A 13,833-nucleotide genomic window follows, 5' to 3' on the forward strand; every position below is an offset into this window, starting at 1 on the left:
GGTTTCTTTTTGGACTGTTTTGGCTTTGTGTTAGCATAATGGCTTCATAAAATGAATTGGGAGGAAGTCTTTCCTTTTCTGTTTTCTGGAAGGGATTATGTAGAATTGGTGTTCATTTTTTAAATATTTGGTAGAGTTCTCCAGTGAAATCATCTGAGTGTCAAACTTTTCTTTTTAGTTTTAAAATTACAGATTCAATTTCCTTAATATTTGTAGGGCTATTCGGATTATCTGTTTCATATTGGTGAGTTGTGATAGTTTGTGCTTTTTGAGGAATTGGCCCATTTCCTTTTTAAGTTGTCACATTTATTTGTGTAGAGTTGTTTGTAGGATTCCTTTATTATCCTTTTGGTGTCTGTAGGGTCTGTAATGATATCTTTTGTTTTATTCATAATATTGGCAATTAGTGTCTTTTTTCTTTGTCAATCTTGCTAGAGTTTGTCAATTTGATTATTTTCAGAGAAATAGCTTTTTGCTTCATTGATTTTTCTTTGTAGTTTTTCTGTTTTCAATTTCCTTGATTTCTGCTGTTACCGTTATTTCCTTCCTCTGCTTGCTTTGGGTTTTACTTTTTCTAGGTTCTTGAAGTGGGAGTGTAGATTAGTGATTCGAGACTAGTTTCATTCTCTAATGTGGGGTTTCTGTTAGCTGCTAATGTCACTTCTATATATTCCTAAAAAGCAGGGGTGCTAGTTATATAGGTTATTAGCTGTTTTCCGCCCACATTTAGTAAGTTGCTAACTTGAATGTAGGAAATAATATTATTATTCTAGTCTCAAATTCTAACAACATGATTTCTGGAAATTCAGGTTGTAGAATTACAGCTGAGTGTCCCTGTCTCTGTTATTTAGGAATTTAGAGCTGAAAGCACCTTAGACCATGGGTCACCAAACTAAGGCCCTTGAACCAAATCCTGCTTTCTGACCTCTTGTAGTATGGCCCTCCAGCTAAGTATTGTGACTTTTGCATTTTTAAAGGGTAGTGAAACACACAAACACACACGTTTGAGTCACAGACCTGATTTGGCCTAAGAAGCCTGCAGTCTTTCCTGAGTGGCCTTTTACAGAATAAGTTTGCCCACCGCAGCCATTAGACTGTCTAAGTCTGGTGGCTTGCTTCAGAGCCATGTGGAAAAATTTACAAGTATAGATTCCCAGGCCCCCACATGACCTTTTCCTCGTCTGGAATCCATCACTGCACTCGCCCCTCCCTGTGTCTGGGGAGTTATGACTTGTGTCCCTCATCTTTCATCTCTGTTGTTCTGCAGTCACACTTAGTTTTCCAGTGCCCCCTAGGTGCCGAGGGATCTCCGTGGAAGGCCATTCCGCAGGGGGCAGGCCTGGATGTCTTCTCTGAGTCTGCCCTAGCCAAAGCCAGGGGAAGGGAAGGTGCCGCGGCCACCTCAGGGGCAGCTCTGATGTAAAGGTGATTTTTGACATCGCAAAGTCCAAATTGCTTTTTCTGTGGAAATGCTGTTCTGTTTGTGATTCTCAGCCTGACACAGAAGCTTGGGCAGAAACCCTAGAATTGTTTATACAAAGGCAGATGGTAATAGGTCTGACCTGTAAGGGATTCTGCCCACTTCAAGTTAGTAGGAAGAGAACTGGGCATTCCTCATATTGGTGAAGTGCTGCTGGATAATAAAAGTGGCTGTCCCACAGTTTCTAGTTTGGGAAAGAATTCTGGTTCTCCTTCTGGGCGGAGCTGAAGGAAACCATTGCTGTCTGACCTCAGCCAGCCTGAAACCTATTCTCCTGCTGCTCTGTCAGATGAGGGGAAGAGGGAGGTGACAGGTGGCAGCTGGGACCCTTTTCACACCTCATGGTGGACTGTGGACAGCAGTTTTGAACTAAAGGTAAGGGCTGGTCATTTTTCCTGGTTCAGATGCCTTAATTTTTCTCCTGTCCTCCAATCTCAAACTCTGTAAGTTCTCTCTTGCCACCTGGCTTTTCCCTTTTATGGTGCTGCTGGGCCTGCTTTAGTATCCCTCCTTTAACTTCTTCCTTTGGGGTTTCACGCAGCCCCCAGAGAGGGCTCTCTGTGGCCCTGACCTCTTATCCATGTCCTCTGCCTTGGCGGTCTTCCCTGCTCTCTTCCACAGCTACGGCCCGACTTGACTCCTTCCTCGTCCCTGAAAACACGGTTCCTTGCGTCCATGGGGTCATAGGCTGCCTTATGTTGCTCAAATGATTTCCTTCTGGGAGGTCAGGTAGTCCTGTGTTCAGCATCTCATGACCACAAACTGTTACTGTCCCCTCAAATGAAAGCCAGGTTTTTGCATAGTCTCCCTTTTCTGTGCTTTATAACTTGGTTAGCCTCCCATGTGGGCTGTCAGAACAAGAGTGGCGAGTTTGAGCCACTTGTCAACTCCACAGAGGTGCCACTCTATGCCAGCGGAGGCTTGTGTGGAAATGGACTTAGCAGGAAGGGGGTACAATATTCATTAGTGTTTGGGTTCCAAACTAAAGAGGGATTATGATTGTGTCTCATAAATTATATTTTTATAAACCCTCCTTTAATTTCATAAGGCGATTGGTTCCTGGAGGAACTGGGTTGGTATTATTTGAAAGGAGAGCGAGCCTCTTGCCCCCTTTCAAGTAGGTGTTGGGGGCGGTGGGAAATGCCCCTTAACTGCTCTCCTGCAGTGGGAACGGGAAGGCAGGGCAGTGAAATAATTAGCACATTTGCAGTACGCCAAGTGTACTGGAATGTGAGTTGTAAGTAGTTATTGTGGCTGGGGCTGTAATCAGTCCCATATGGTTTTCCTTAATGCGTGTTTGCCTGAAAAGAGCTTGGGTGTTAGGTCTGTGTTGTATGGCTGTCAATCCAGCTCCAGTAGGTCTTTTTCTTCCTTTCTGTACTTAATTTTTTCCTGGTTTGGTTACTCTTCTCTATGAACATCAGAAACCGTGCTCTGAAAATAAGACCTTCAAATGGTTTGTCATTGGCCCTTTCTGTATTTTGAAGCATCATCCCGCTACTGTAAGTTATTTTTTTGGAGGTATTATTGACATATACCATTGTTACTTTCAGGTGTATAACATGATTTGCTATTTGTATATATTGTGAAATGATAACCACAGTAAGTCTAGTTAATATCCATCACCACACATAATTACAGTTTTTTTCTTCTGATAAGAATTTTTAAGATTTACTCTTGTAGCAACTTTCAAATATACGAGAGTATTATTAACTTTAGTGCCCACACTGTACATCGCGAACCGAGGCACTAAGATTGGCTGGAGGTGTGCTTTAGTGTCAGGAAAGCCATCGCCAGCACTTGGGACAGTGTCTGCACAACTCGCCACCCAGACACTTGTTACTCGGTGACGGGCAGTGACTGTTGGGGATGGGTAGAGAAGACCACTCCTTGAAGCCCCTTTAACCTGGTGCCTCGGGCCTGGTTGATTGAAGGGGATAAACGAACTGCTGGAACTTTCTGTTGCTTTGATTACCTCACAGTAACTGAGAAGCTAAAAGTACAGCTCTTGTGTTGGGATGTTTTGGGACAGCTTTACTGAGCAAAGACGCACAGGTCAGTTCCCTTATTTAAAGTATACTGATTTTCAGTACACGCAGCCTTCCTGTCTACGGACTCAATCAAGTGCAGATAGAAAATATTTGGAAAAAAGTTAACGTTGTTGCTGACTGAACATGTACAGACTTTTTTTTCTTGGCATTATTCCCTAAACAAGATAGTACAACAACTATTTACATAGCATTTATGTTGTACTAGGTGTTATTAGTAACCTAGAGATAATATAACGGATACAGGAGGAGGTGTACAGGTTATATGCAAATACTACACTGTTTTATATAAGAGACTTGAGCATTCCTAGATTTTGGTATCCATTGGGGGGGGGGGTCCTGGAACCAATCCCCCTTGGCTACCAAGGGGTGGTTGTATATTCAGAGTTGTGCAATCATCACCACAATTTTAGAGTATTTTCATCACCCCAGACAGAAATCTGTACCCCTTAGCCATCACTCCCATTCCTCCTAGACCCTGGCACCCACTAATTTGCTTTCTGTGTCTAGGGATTTGCTGTTTCTGTCCAGGTCATATAGATGGACTCATACAGTATGTGGTCCTTTGAGACTGGCTTCTTTCCCTTAGCATCATGTCTTCAGCGTTCATCCATACTATAGCATGTGTCAGTACTCGGGTCGCCTATGGATGAATAATAGTTCGTGGTATGGATATGCCACGTTTTGTTTATCCATTTATGGGCAGTTGAGGTGTTTCCACTTTTTGATTGTTATGAATCATGCTGCTCTGAACACTCCTGTTGGCTTGGGTTTTGTGTCATGGGATTAATCATGTTGCTGCTGTTATATAAAGAACTGGACGTGGGAATATAAAACCAAGCTGTTGAAGTAAGAGGGGCCTGAGGAAGCACCTGCTTGATCTTCACTTTAATCCCTGGAAATCTGATGCACACAGACCCTTTGTTAAAATTTTAAAAAGAATCGCAATATTTTTGAGGGTTAAACTCTTTTGATTGGGAAATACGAAGACCCTTTCCATATGTCACTTGATTCAGTAATCTGGACTTGCTGCTCGCCAACATTCATTTTTTCTTTTTTTTTTAAAGATTTTATTGGGGAAGGGGAACAGGACTTTATAGGGGAACAGTGTGTACTTCCAGGGCTTTTTTTCCAAGTCAAGTTGTTCTTTCAATCTTAGTTGTGGAGGATGCTGTTCAGCTTCAAGTTGTTGTCCTTTCAGTCTTAGTTGTGGAGGGCGCAGCTCAGCTCCAGGTCCAGTTGCTGTTGCTAGTTGCAGGGGGCGCAGCCCACCATCCCTTGCGGGAGTCGAAACCGGCTACCTTGTGGTTGAGAGGATGCGCTCCAACCAACTGAGCCATCCGGGAGCTCAGCGGCAGCTCAGCTCAAGGTGCTGTGTTCAGTTTTTTTAGTTGCAGGGGACAGAGCCCACCATCCCTTGCGGGACTGGAGGAATTGAACTGGCAACCTTGTGGTTGAGAGCCCACTGGCCCATGTGGGAATTGAACCGGCAGCCTTCGGAGTTAGGAGTACGGAGCTCTAACCGCCTGAGCCACCGGGGGTCGGCCCAGCATTCATGTTTCTGATTATACCTAGAATGTCCTGAGTTCAAAAGATGATCTTGAGGGGGCGGTCCGATAGCTCTGTGGTTAGAGCGCTGTGCTCTTAACAAGGTTGCCGGTTTGATCCCCACATGGGCCACTGAGCTGCACCCTCCACAACTAGATTGAAACAACTACTTGACTTGGAGCTGATGGGTCCTGGAAAAACACACTTAAAATAAATTAATTAATTAAAAAGAAAAAGATGATCTCGAATCCTTAGGCAATTGTGGGCAAGTGTGTTGGATGAGAAGGAAGGAGCCTGTGAGGAATGCTATATGCTCTTTTGTTATTTTCAGAGTGGAGCCAGTTGTGGTGGTGTCTCTGCAACAGAGTTTTTAACTTGATATATAATTCACATAGAATACATTTTAGTGTACATTCTCTCAGTTTTGACCAGCACATATGGTTGTGTAACCACCGCCACTGTCAAGATAGGCCATCTGAGTGGATTTTTAGAGCACATACTTGAATGACTTCAAACTGTATTGGAGTCCAGTTTCTCGTTTTCCCTCTTTTAGGTTTTTAGGGGATAATGAAGAAAACCAGAAAGCTGGTTTATATGGGAAGGGAACCAGTATCACCCAAACCTGGCTCTTAGGTGCTCTGATGTCAGTGTCTCAGATTTGGGGAAAGGACGTCTGCGTTTATGCTTCCCCTTGCAGTGAGCTGCACAGGGTCTGCTGTCAGCCAGTTTCTGGGCCCATCTCCTGCAGAATCACCTCTGTGAAAGGAGGCGGGTGCGAGGGAGTGGGGATGGACCCTGCCCACAGAAGGGCCCTCTGAGCTGGACTTAAAGGGGAAATGTGCTGGTGGAGGCAGGGGAGTGAGGGTGCTGGGCTTTGGAAACATGGTCTGGGGAGTAGGAGGTGGGCAGGTTCGGGGAGGCTGGGCTTGGGGCCTCACCACTTGGACATGGTGCAATGAGGGGATAATTAACCACCCCCTGGAGCTTAACACGTTGCGTGCCGCGGGGTTTAAATCCGTCGTGAAGATTCTAGTGATCCGTTCACAACGTGTTAAATAGCTTCTTGAGCTGTTGGACACGTAGGAGGCAAGCAAATCGGGGGTGGAGGACTTGATGGAATGTCCAGCCTGAGTAATTAAAGATATTCTTGATGAGAATAGAAATTCATCTCCTAATTTCATAAGTCAGGGCTTGCTTGAATGTGATCCAGAAAGCAGAAATGAACACAGCTGCAAATTGCCTGTTCCAACCCCCTAATTTTGCAGGAGACAAGCGCAGCTCTGGCCCATGGCTTGGGAGGCCACAGTGGTGTCATGGCGCTGCCGAAGGGATGGTGGCCCGCTGGTGGGTTCGGGGTTGGGTAGCTTCAAGAAAGCCTTCACACCCTACATCCTGAGTTGCCTTCGTTGAAGTTTTTGAAGTTGAAAAAGACTTCAAGGCACAAGTCAAGGTCATAGGTGGAAGGAGTCAAGAGTTTTTCTGCATGTCTGAGAATTGCTTGTTCTGGATGTGTGAGAATTGTTTATTTTCTGAGGGAAGCCTCTAATGGAATCCACTCTGTTGAAGGGGGTTACAGTGTTTTAACCTCTTCAAGCTGAAGAAGTGGGAATATAATTGAAGTGTGTTTCCCCACCTTTTTGCCAGGGTGCCTGGTGTCTTAGGTTTTTATTCAGCATGAATCACTCAACTTGTCGGGCTAATAAGGTTGGTGCTTACAGCTAAATTACTTAACTTCTGCATACAGGGTTGCCCACCTGATGGATCAGTGATGAAATGGGAGTGATGGAAGGAATGAACACTGGGGGCAGGGTTCCTTAAAGGAACCCTGCAAAGTGGTGTGTAAGTGAGGGGTGGCCTGGCGGGTGAGTATGGCTGGGGTAGAGAGGCCGCAGGGGGGATTTGTGGGAGAAACATCAGCAGACTGTTACGGGAGATCTTAGTGGGAGGTCTTAGTGCCCAGCACTAACTGTTGATGGGAGGGAGTAGGGAAGTGGAGCCTGGTTTTGACTTCAGACTAGTGATTGGGACAGTGGGGTGAGCAGTTGGGCGGGAGGCAGGTTCCAGCTGGATGTACAGATTGGGATTCATCCATTTGGAACCAATGGTCAAGGTCAGAAGAATGAAGTTTTCCTACAGAGGTCTATAAATGGATCCCTGGGAGAAAATAAGGCAGGGAGTTGAAACTTGGGCCTTCATTCCCCCCACTCCCACCCCCAGTTGCTTTCTTTTTAAGTTTTTGTTGAATAAACACATGAAGTGGATAGTGGTCTGGAAATGGGGGCATTGAGTAGTCCAGTGGACCAAGGACACATTTTGCCCTGGAACACACAGGTCGCTGTGGTACTGAGTATGTTGGATGGCTCTGAGTGGTTTGCTAGTCACACGTCATTCTTGCTTGGCAGAGGTTTTCTAAGAACTTCTGCCAAACAGCATTTTATTCTAGTTTGGATTACCATGTCTACTTGAAAGGGGTGTGGTTATATGCCTTTTAGTGTTTGAATCTACTTTTGAATTTTCTGATTAGTAGGCATTTTTTACATTGTTCCCAAATTTGGGTATGCTCTGACCCCAGGTTCATCTTCATCTTCACTCGTGGTTCTCAAGGGAGCTATCTGTCGCTGAGCAATTGGGGTGTGGGATCCTTTTTTTCCCCACAAGGGGAGGGGAACTGCTCACATTTAGTGGGTGTGGCTGGGATTACCAAAGTCCTGTGAGGGGCAGGACAGTCATTTAAACCATATTGTCAGCATCAGTTGAGGAGCCCGATAGAGCCAAGTACGTTTTGCTTAGTCATGTTACATGTTGCTTACTAGATGGGCGTGAGGGTTGAAATGGGAAAGCAGTTTTTGGGCATGTCATGGCTGTGGCTGTAGTTAGCAAGGAGTTTGGACTTTTTTCAGACCTGTTTTGTTGAACATTTTCCACTGTAACCTTTTGGTGACTTGGGTGTAATTAGTTTGGAGATAGTGGGGATTTCTTTTTGTTGTTTACATTTAGTGGTTTAGATTAGTGGTTTTCAGCGGTGGCTGCACATTGGAATTTCCTAGGGAGCTTTAAGAAATACTAATGCCTGGGCCCCCTCCCAGATTTTCATTTAATTGCTCTAGGATGTGGCATCAGAATTTTTAAAACTCTGATGCTTATATAATGTGCAGCTAGGATTAAAAACCACTGGTCTAGATGAGGTAGAAACTTTGCGAAGTGGAGCTCATGTCTTTGGTTTTCACTTTGGACTTGAAACCGTGATTCTGGAAAAGTGATGCTGGGAAGTTGTTTCAGCTCCGGCTCCCCTTTCTGGAGTCTTCCCCAAGGGCTGGGCGCAGTGTGGGTGACGGGGAAGCCCCCAGGTCAGGAGTAGGGTGAATATGAAGTGAGGTGGACAGTGGACAAAATGGCATGGTCTCGGTATCAGTGGCAAGGCTGGCACACTCAGTGCCCATGGGGACCAAGTGGTGGTGGCAGCCAGGAACAACATTCAGACCTGGCATGTTTCCACTGAACTGGGGGTTAGTCGACAGTATAGGAGAAATAAGTAGCACTTCAAATTGGGTTTCTTTTGTACTGTTTTTCTTCAGTTTGAAACTTGGCCGGATGGCCTCCATTAGCCCACTCTAATTGTGCCAGTTAGAAAAGGGACAGTCGCCATGCTGAGCTTGGCCAGAAGTCAAGGGCTTTACATGTATCAAAGACACCCCCTTTTTCTGGCCTGAGGGACAGACTTTGCCCCAGCTTAGGTCCTGCACTGGGTCCTCACTCATGGCACAGCCTGGCCCTGCCTGGATCATCCCCTTTACCAGCATGGGGCATTGTGTTCTGTTTCGTAATATGCCAGCAGATCCCAGTGTTGAGGCCATTTACCAGGAGTGTTGACTTGTTTTATACACTTTCAAAACAGAAAACATCTGTTCTAGCTCAGGAGGATTGAATAATTGCATAGTGGCTTTCCTCTTCAGGGTGAGCACCGCTGGGCTGTGTGGGACTCGGGCGCGCTGGGCACACTTGCCTTTACCGCCCTGCTGAGCGGTCATTTCCACGGTGGCTTGACCCCACCAGCCTTCCTTGACAAACACAAACTGAACAAGGTCAGTTCTTTTCATCAGGTTTGAAATTGGAATGTTTTTAGGAGGCAGAATTTAGTCTTAATACCACAGTTCTGGGGATATAATTCAAGCTTTCTTCTCATTTCCTGAACCCAATTTCAGAATAGCCGAGCCAGCTACATTATTTTAGGCCAAATGAGGTTCCGAATGGCACAGTGTTGGTGGGAATGAGCAAGACTTGAATGAGACACAAGGTCACTGTTTGCGTCGGTCGATGCTTGTGTTCCTGTGGGTGTGTGGTGTGGATTCTGCTCCGAAGTCTCTCCCCGATGTGGGGCTTTTTCCTGGGATTGACCTCAGTTCATCTTGGCCATCCACAGTGCTTGGCTACCCTGGCATTTCCAGCCCTGCCAAGGTTGCCTGCTCTCCTTCGTGTGGCCTGCTGGGTGCTGCCTTGTCAAAGGGAGGAGATCCCTTTCTTGTGGATGAACCCCTGTTGGTGTTTTCATGGGGGGTTTGAAGTCCCTTTACTTTCTCAACTTCCTTTCACACAATTGCTGGTGCTAAGCAGGACTCTGGGCTGTGGTCTCCTCGTCACCACCTACTGCTGTTTTGGGGTTTGTCATCTAGTTTGTTCTAACTCCTGGTGTCTGTGAGTTTGGTTTGTGGTCTCGTAATTGCTCTGTGTTTGGGTATTCAGAAGACTACAAGGTGGAGCCTTCACTGCCAGTTTTGCTACTCCACTTGCTGTTTCAACCGAGTTGCAAACATGAATTTCAGTGGGGTATTAGGTCTTAGTCTGCTAGAGCTGCTGTAACAAAGTAGTACAAATGGGTTGCTTAAAATGGAAACTTATTCTCTCCCATGTCTGGAGGCTGGAGCTCTGAGAGCAAAGTGTGGGCCCAGCTGTACTCCTCTGGAGGCTCCAGGGGAGGTCCTGGCCTGCCTCCTCTAGCTTCTGGGGACTCCGTGTTCTTTGCCTGTGGCTGTATGTATCACTCCAGTCTCTGCTTTGGCCTTCACCTCACCTGTGCTTCTTTCTTTCTCCCTGTGCCTTCTTCTCCTCTTCTGTCTTTTATAAGGCCACTTGTCATTAGATTTAGGACCCACCTGGATAATCCAAGATCTCATCTCTAGATCTTAAATTAATTACGTCTACAAACAACTCTTTTTCCAAATAAGGTCACACTCCCAAGGTTCTGGGAGTTAGCATTCTACCCACTACAGTGGGGGCAGGTACAGTTGTTTTTTAAATGGTAACTAGCTTACACTTTTTTAAAAAAGCCTGTGCAAGCAGAATAAGACATCTGCTGTTCGCTTTGTGGTCTTCATAACTGCGCACTGGAAGGTCTTGGGAACATAGTTTTGAACGTCACCAGAGATAGATTGCAGAGTGAAAAAGTCCTTAACTTCCAGTGCAAGTTTTGGCACTCCTTAGTTTGTAGAAGGAATTCTGTAATTTCTTGTGAAACCACCCTGTATCAGCTTTGACTCTTTGTTTCTTGTTTTACCTCGGTTCAGGTCACACGGATACTTCATTTTGATACTTTTCAGCCTATGCAGTTTTTTCCTTTATGTGGAAAAAGCACCAGCCTGCAGAGGGCTCATGGGACAGTAGAGAGTAATTCCTTTTGTCTCATCTTGGTTTCTTATCTTACCCTCTATTAAGTGTGCAATACTGTGTTTCCCCGAAAATAAGACCGGGTCTTATATTAATTTTTTCTCCAAAAGATGCATCAGGGAGTATTTTCAGGGGATGTCTTATTTTTTCATGTACAACAATCTATATTCAAATACACTCATGTCACTGTCTTCTGGAACATCGTTATAAGGTACTAAATGCACTAAATGTGTCCATCTGGGTGATAATGTTAACTGGGGCTTATTTTTGGAGTAGGTCTTATTTTCGGGGAAACAGTAGCATTATGTCTTAAAAATGAACGTAGCTTAATTTAAAAATACTTTATTGCTTAAAAAAATGTTAACCATTACCTGAGCCTTCAGTGAGTTGGAATCTTTTTGCTGGTGTGGGGGGGGGGTCTTGCCTCGATTTCGATGAAAACACCATCAACTGTGAAGCGCAGTAACACGAGGTATGCCTGTGCCCATCTACAGTGAATGGACATCTTTCTAGTACTGTATGTCCTTATTAGTTATTTAACCTAAAATGGAATCTCATTTATTGTATTTGTATTTCTTTGATTTCTGGTTAGGCTGAATATTTCGTTTATGCTACTTCTAGTTGGCTAAATATCTGTCTCCATTCTTGGCACAGCTACCGTGTTTCCCCAAAAAGACCTAGCCGGACCATCAGCTCTAATGCGTCTTTTGGAGCAAAAATTAATATAAGAACCGGTCTTATATTAAAATAAGACTGGGTATAATATAATATAATATAATATAATATAATATAATATAATATAATGTAATGTAATAGTCCCAGTCTGGCTAGGTCTGACCAAAAAAAAACACGGTATTTTGTGGTCAGTGTCTGTGTTCTTACTCTGTTACCTGTTAATCTGTGTAACCTTGCAGGATCGAGAATGTTTGTAGCTCATGGCCACTGTTTACTCAGGTTTTCTTATGAAGTTCAGTCATCAAACTGTGCCTCATTGGCTTTCCTTCTGAATGTGTTCATCCCTGACCATCTTGCCTTCTACCCCTGTTCTCCAGCTGACGGCGAAACCATTCTAAAAGGCCTGCAGTCCATTTTCCAGGAGCAGGGGATGACCGAGTCGGTGCACACCTGGCAGGACCATGGCTATTTAGCGACCTACGTAAACAAAAACGGCAGGTGAGGCGGCCTTGAGTGTTCCTCTTCAGGTCTGAGCACTTGGAGTGGGGCGTGATGTTCAGCGATTTTGTTGTTCTCCTTTGACAACTTTTAGGAGGGGGCTAGAATTCAGGGTTTCTTGGCCCTAGCTGCACAGTAGAATCTCCTGCGAGCACTTTAACAAAATCCCATGGCTGGGCACTCACCCTGAGACTGAGTCCACTGAGCATCAATATTTCTCCAAAGCCTCCCACTGTGTGGTCAGGACCCAGAACCCCTGGCAGCATAAGCAGTGTAAACGAGCAGGCAGTGATCTGGAGGTAGTTAAAACACAGATTCCTGGGCCCTGCTCCAAGAGTTTCTGATATGGTAGGTCTGGGGCAATGCCCCAAGTAGCATTTCTTTTTTAAAAATTTTATTAAATTTATTGAGGTGACATTGGTTAGTAAAGTTACATAGATTTCAGGTCTACAATTCTGTAATATATCATCTATGTATCACATTGTGTGTTCACCAGAGTCAGTTCTCCTTCCATCGCCATACAAATAGCATTTCCAGCAATCTTCCAGGGGAAGCTGACACAGCTGGTCAGCTGAGCCCCTATGCGTAGCACTAGTATAAGTGATTTCCACTAATGCAGACCATAGTCAAATGCAGGATGCGAGTGGCTACAAGTAGCTTGACAGGAAGCTGACGGGATCCAGGAGTTCGTTTTTTTTCCTTAACACTTTATAGACTCTAGATTTTACAGAATCGAAATGTAGATGAAAGTCAGTGTGTTCTCAGAGTAGGAAAGGAAACCTAAATTAAGAAATGACCCATAACAGAATATGCCAGTGCGTTGAGCTCTTCGTATTTTCTTAACTCTAGATCTGTACTATATCTAGACTGGGTTAGTATGCAAAGCTATTAAGATTCTTAGTAATTTGCATTATTAATTTAAAAATTTGAACTCCTGGGTATTTTTGATGGCTTTCATTCCATTCCCTCAATGGCACAAAATACTAGAATTCCACCTGGCTTTGTTACATGTCCCACGTTCTCTCCCTTGTTTTTCTATTAAATTAACCGCCCCCCCCCCCCCCCAGCCCCATGGTCTTACAGAATCCCAGAAGACAAAGCTGTGAGATGAGGGAAACTTTTACTTTTGAGGCTACCCCCTCCATTACTCTCTTTATAAGTCTACGTGGTCCACCCCCATGGTGGTAATGGGCGTCCCTGTCCTTATGCCTCTCAAAGATATCTTCACCCCTCTGTCTATTTTTAGAGTGCAGGCTTTACAGAACCTGCTGCCGACTGGATCTGGCTGGAGGGCTGGAGTTTGCTGACCCTGAACTCAAATGAATTTAACTGCCACCTGCTTGCCGTCAGCAACACCTGGCTCTGTTTTAAACTCAAGTTTAATTGGGAAAAGCTAGTTGGCCCTTCCCCACTCCCTTCCAGTGCTTACTAAACCTCGCTGAATCACCTGTTGGGCAACCTTCTTAAAAATCAGATTCACAGAACTTGCTACGGAATGACTTTCTGGGCCCAAGAACCTGTTTTGGAAACCTTAACATTGGGCAGCTCTCTCCCAATTTTCCCTGAATAACTGATGGCTCCTCTGCCTCCAAGAAGAAGCTCTAATACGAAAGCCACAGGGTGATCTATGTGATTTAGGGGAAGAAGAGCAGTGGCCTTTCCTTTTAATTTGGTTGACATCTTTTTTACTCTGGAGTGCCACAGTACAATTCCTAACCTTAAAATTGTGCTTTCCTTTGTAGTTTTGCCAATTTGAGAATTTACCCACATGGATTGGTGTTGCTGGACCTGCAGACTTATGACGGTGATGCGGAAGGCAAAGAAGTTGACAGTGTCGGTGTTTCGCTTTTATTTACTCCACTATTTGAGGATCACCAAATCTGCTCAGTTCAATGATGTTAAAATTGTTTTACTTAATTGCTG

The 13,833-nt window shown here is 44.7% G+C and overlaps 1 protein-coding gene across 1 annotated transcript in view; it reads left to right on the forward strand.

Annotated features, from left to right (window-relative positions):
- SMS (spermine synthase) overlaps window positions 1-13,833 on the forward strand; it is a 43,823-nt gene that overhangs the window by 9,767 nt on the left and 20,223 nt on the right. Inside the window, exons 2-3 of the mRNA XM_019714588.3 lie at window positions 11,790-11,910; window positions 13,653-13,743. Coding sequence (XP_019570147.1) covers window positions 11,790-11,910; window positions 13,653-13,743 — 212 coding nt within the window. The remainder of the gene's footprint in view (window positions 1-11,789; window positions 11,911-13,652; window positions 13,744-13,833) is intronic.

This window comes from Rhinolophus sinicus, chromosome 18 (genome assembly GCF_057876585.1).
Source record: "Rhinolophus sinicus isolate RSI-liver-muscle chromosome 18, RSI-T2T, whole genome shotgun sequence".
Classification (NCBI taxonomy): domain Eukaryota; kingdom Metazoa; phylum Chordata; class Mammalia; order Chiroptera; family Rhinolophidae; genus Rhinolophus; species Rhinolophus sinicus.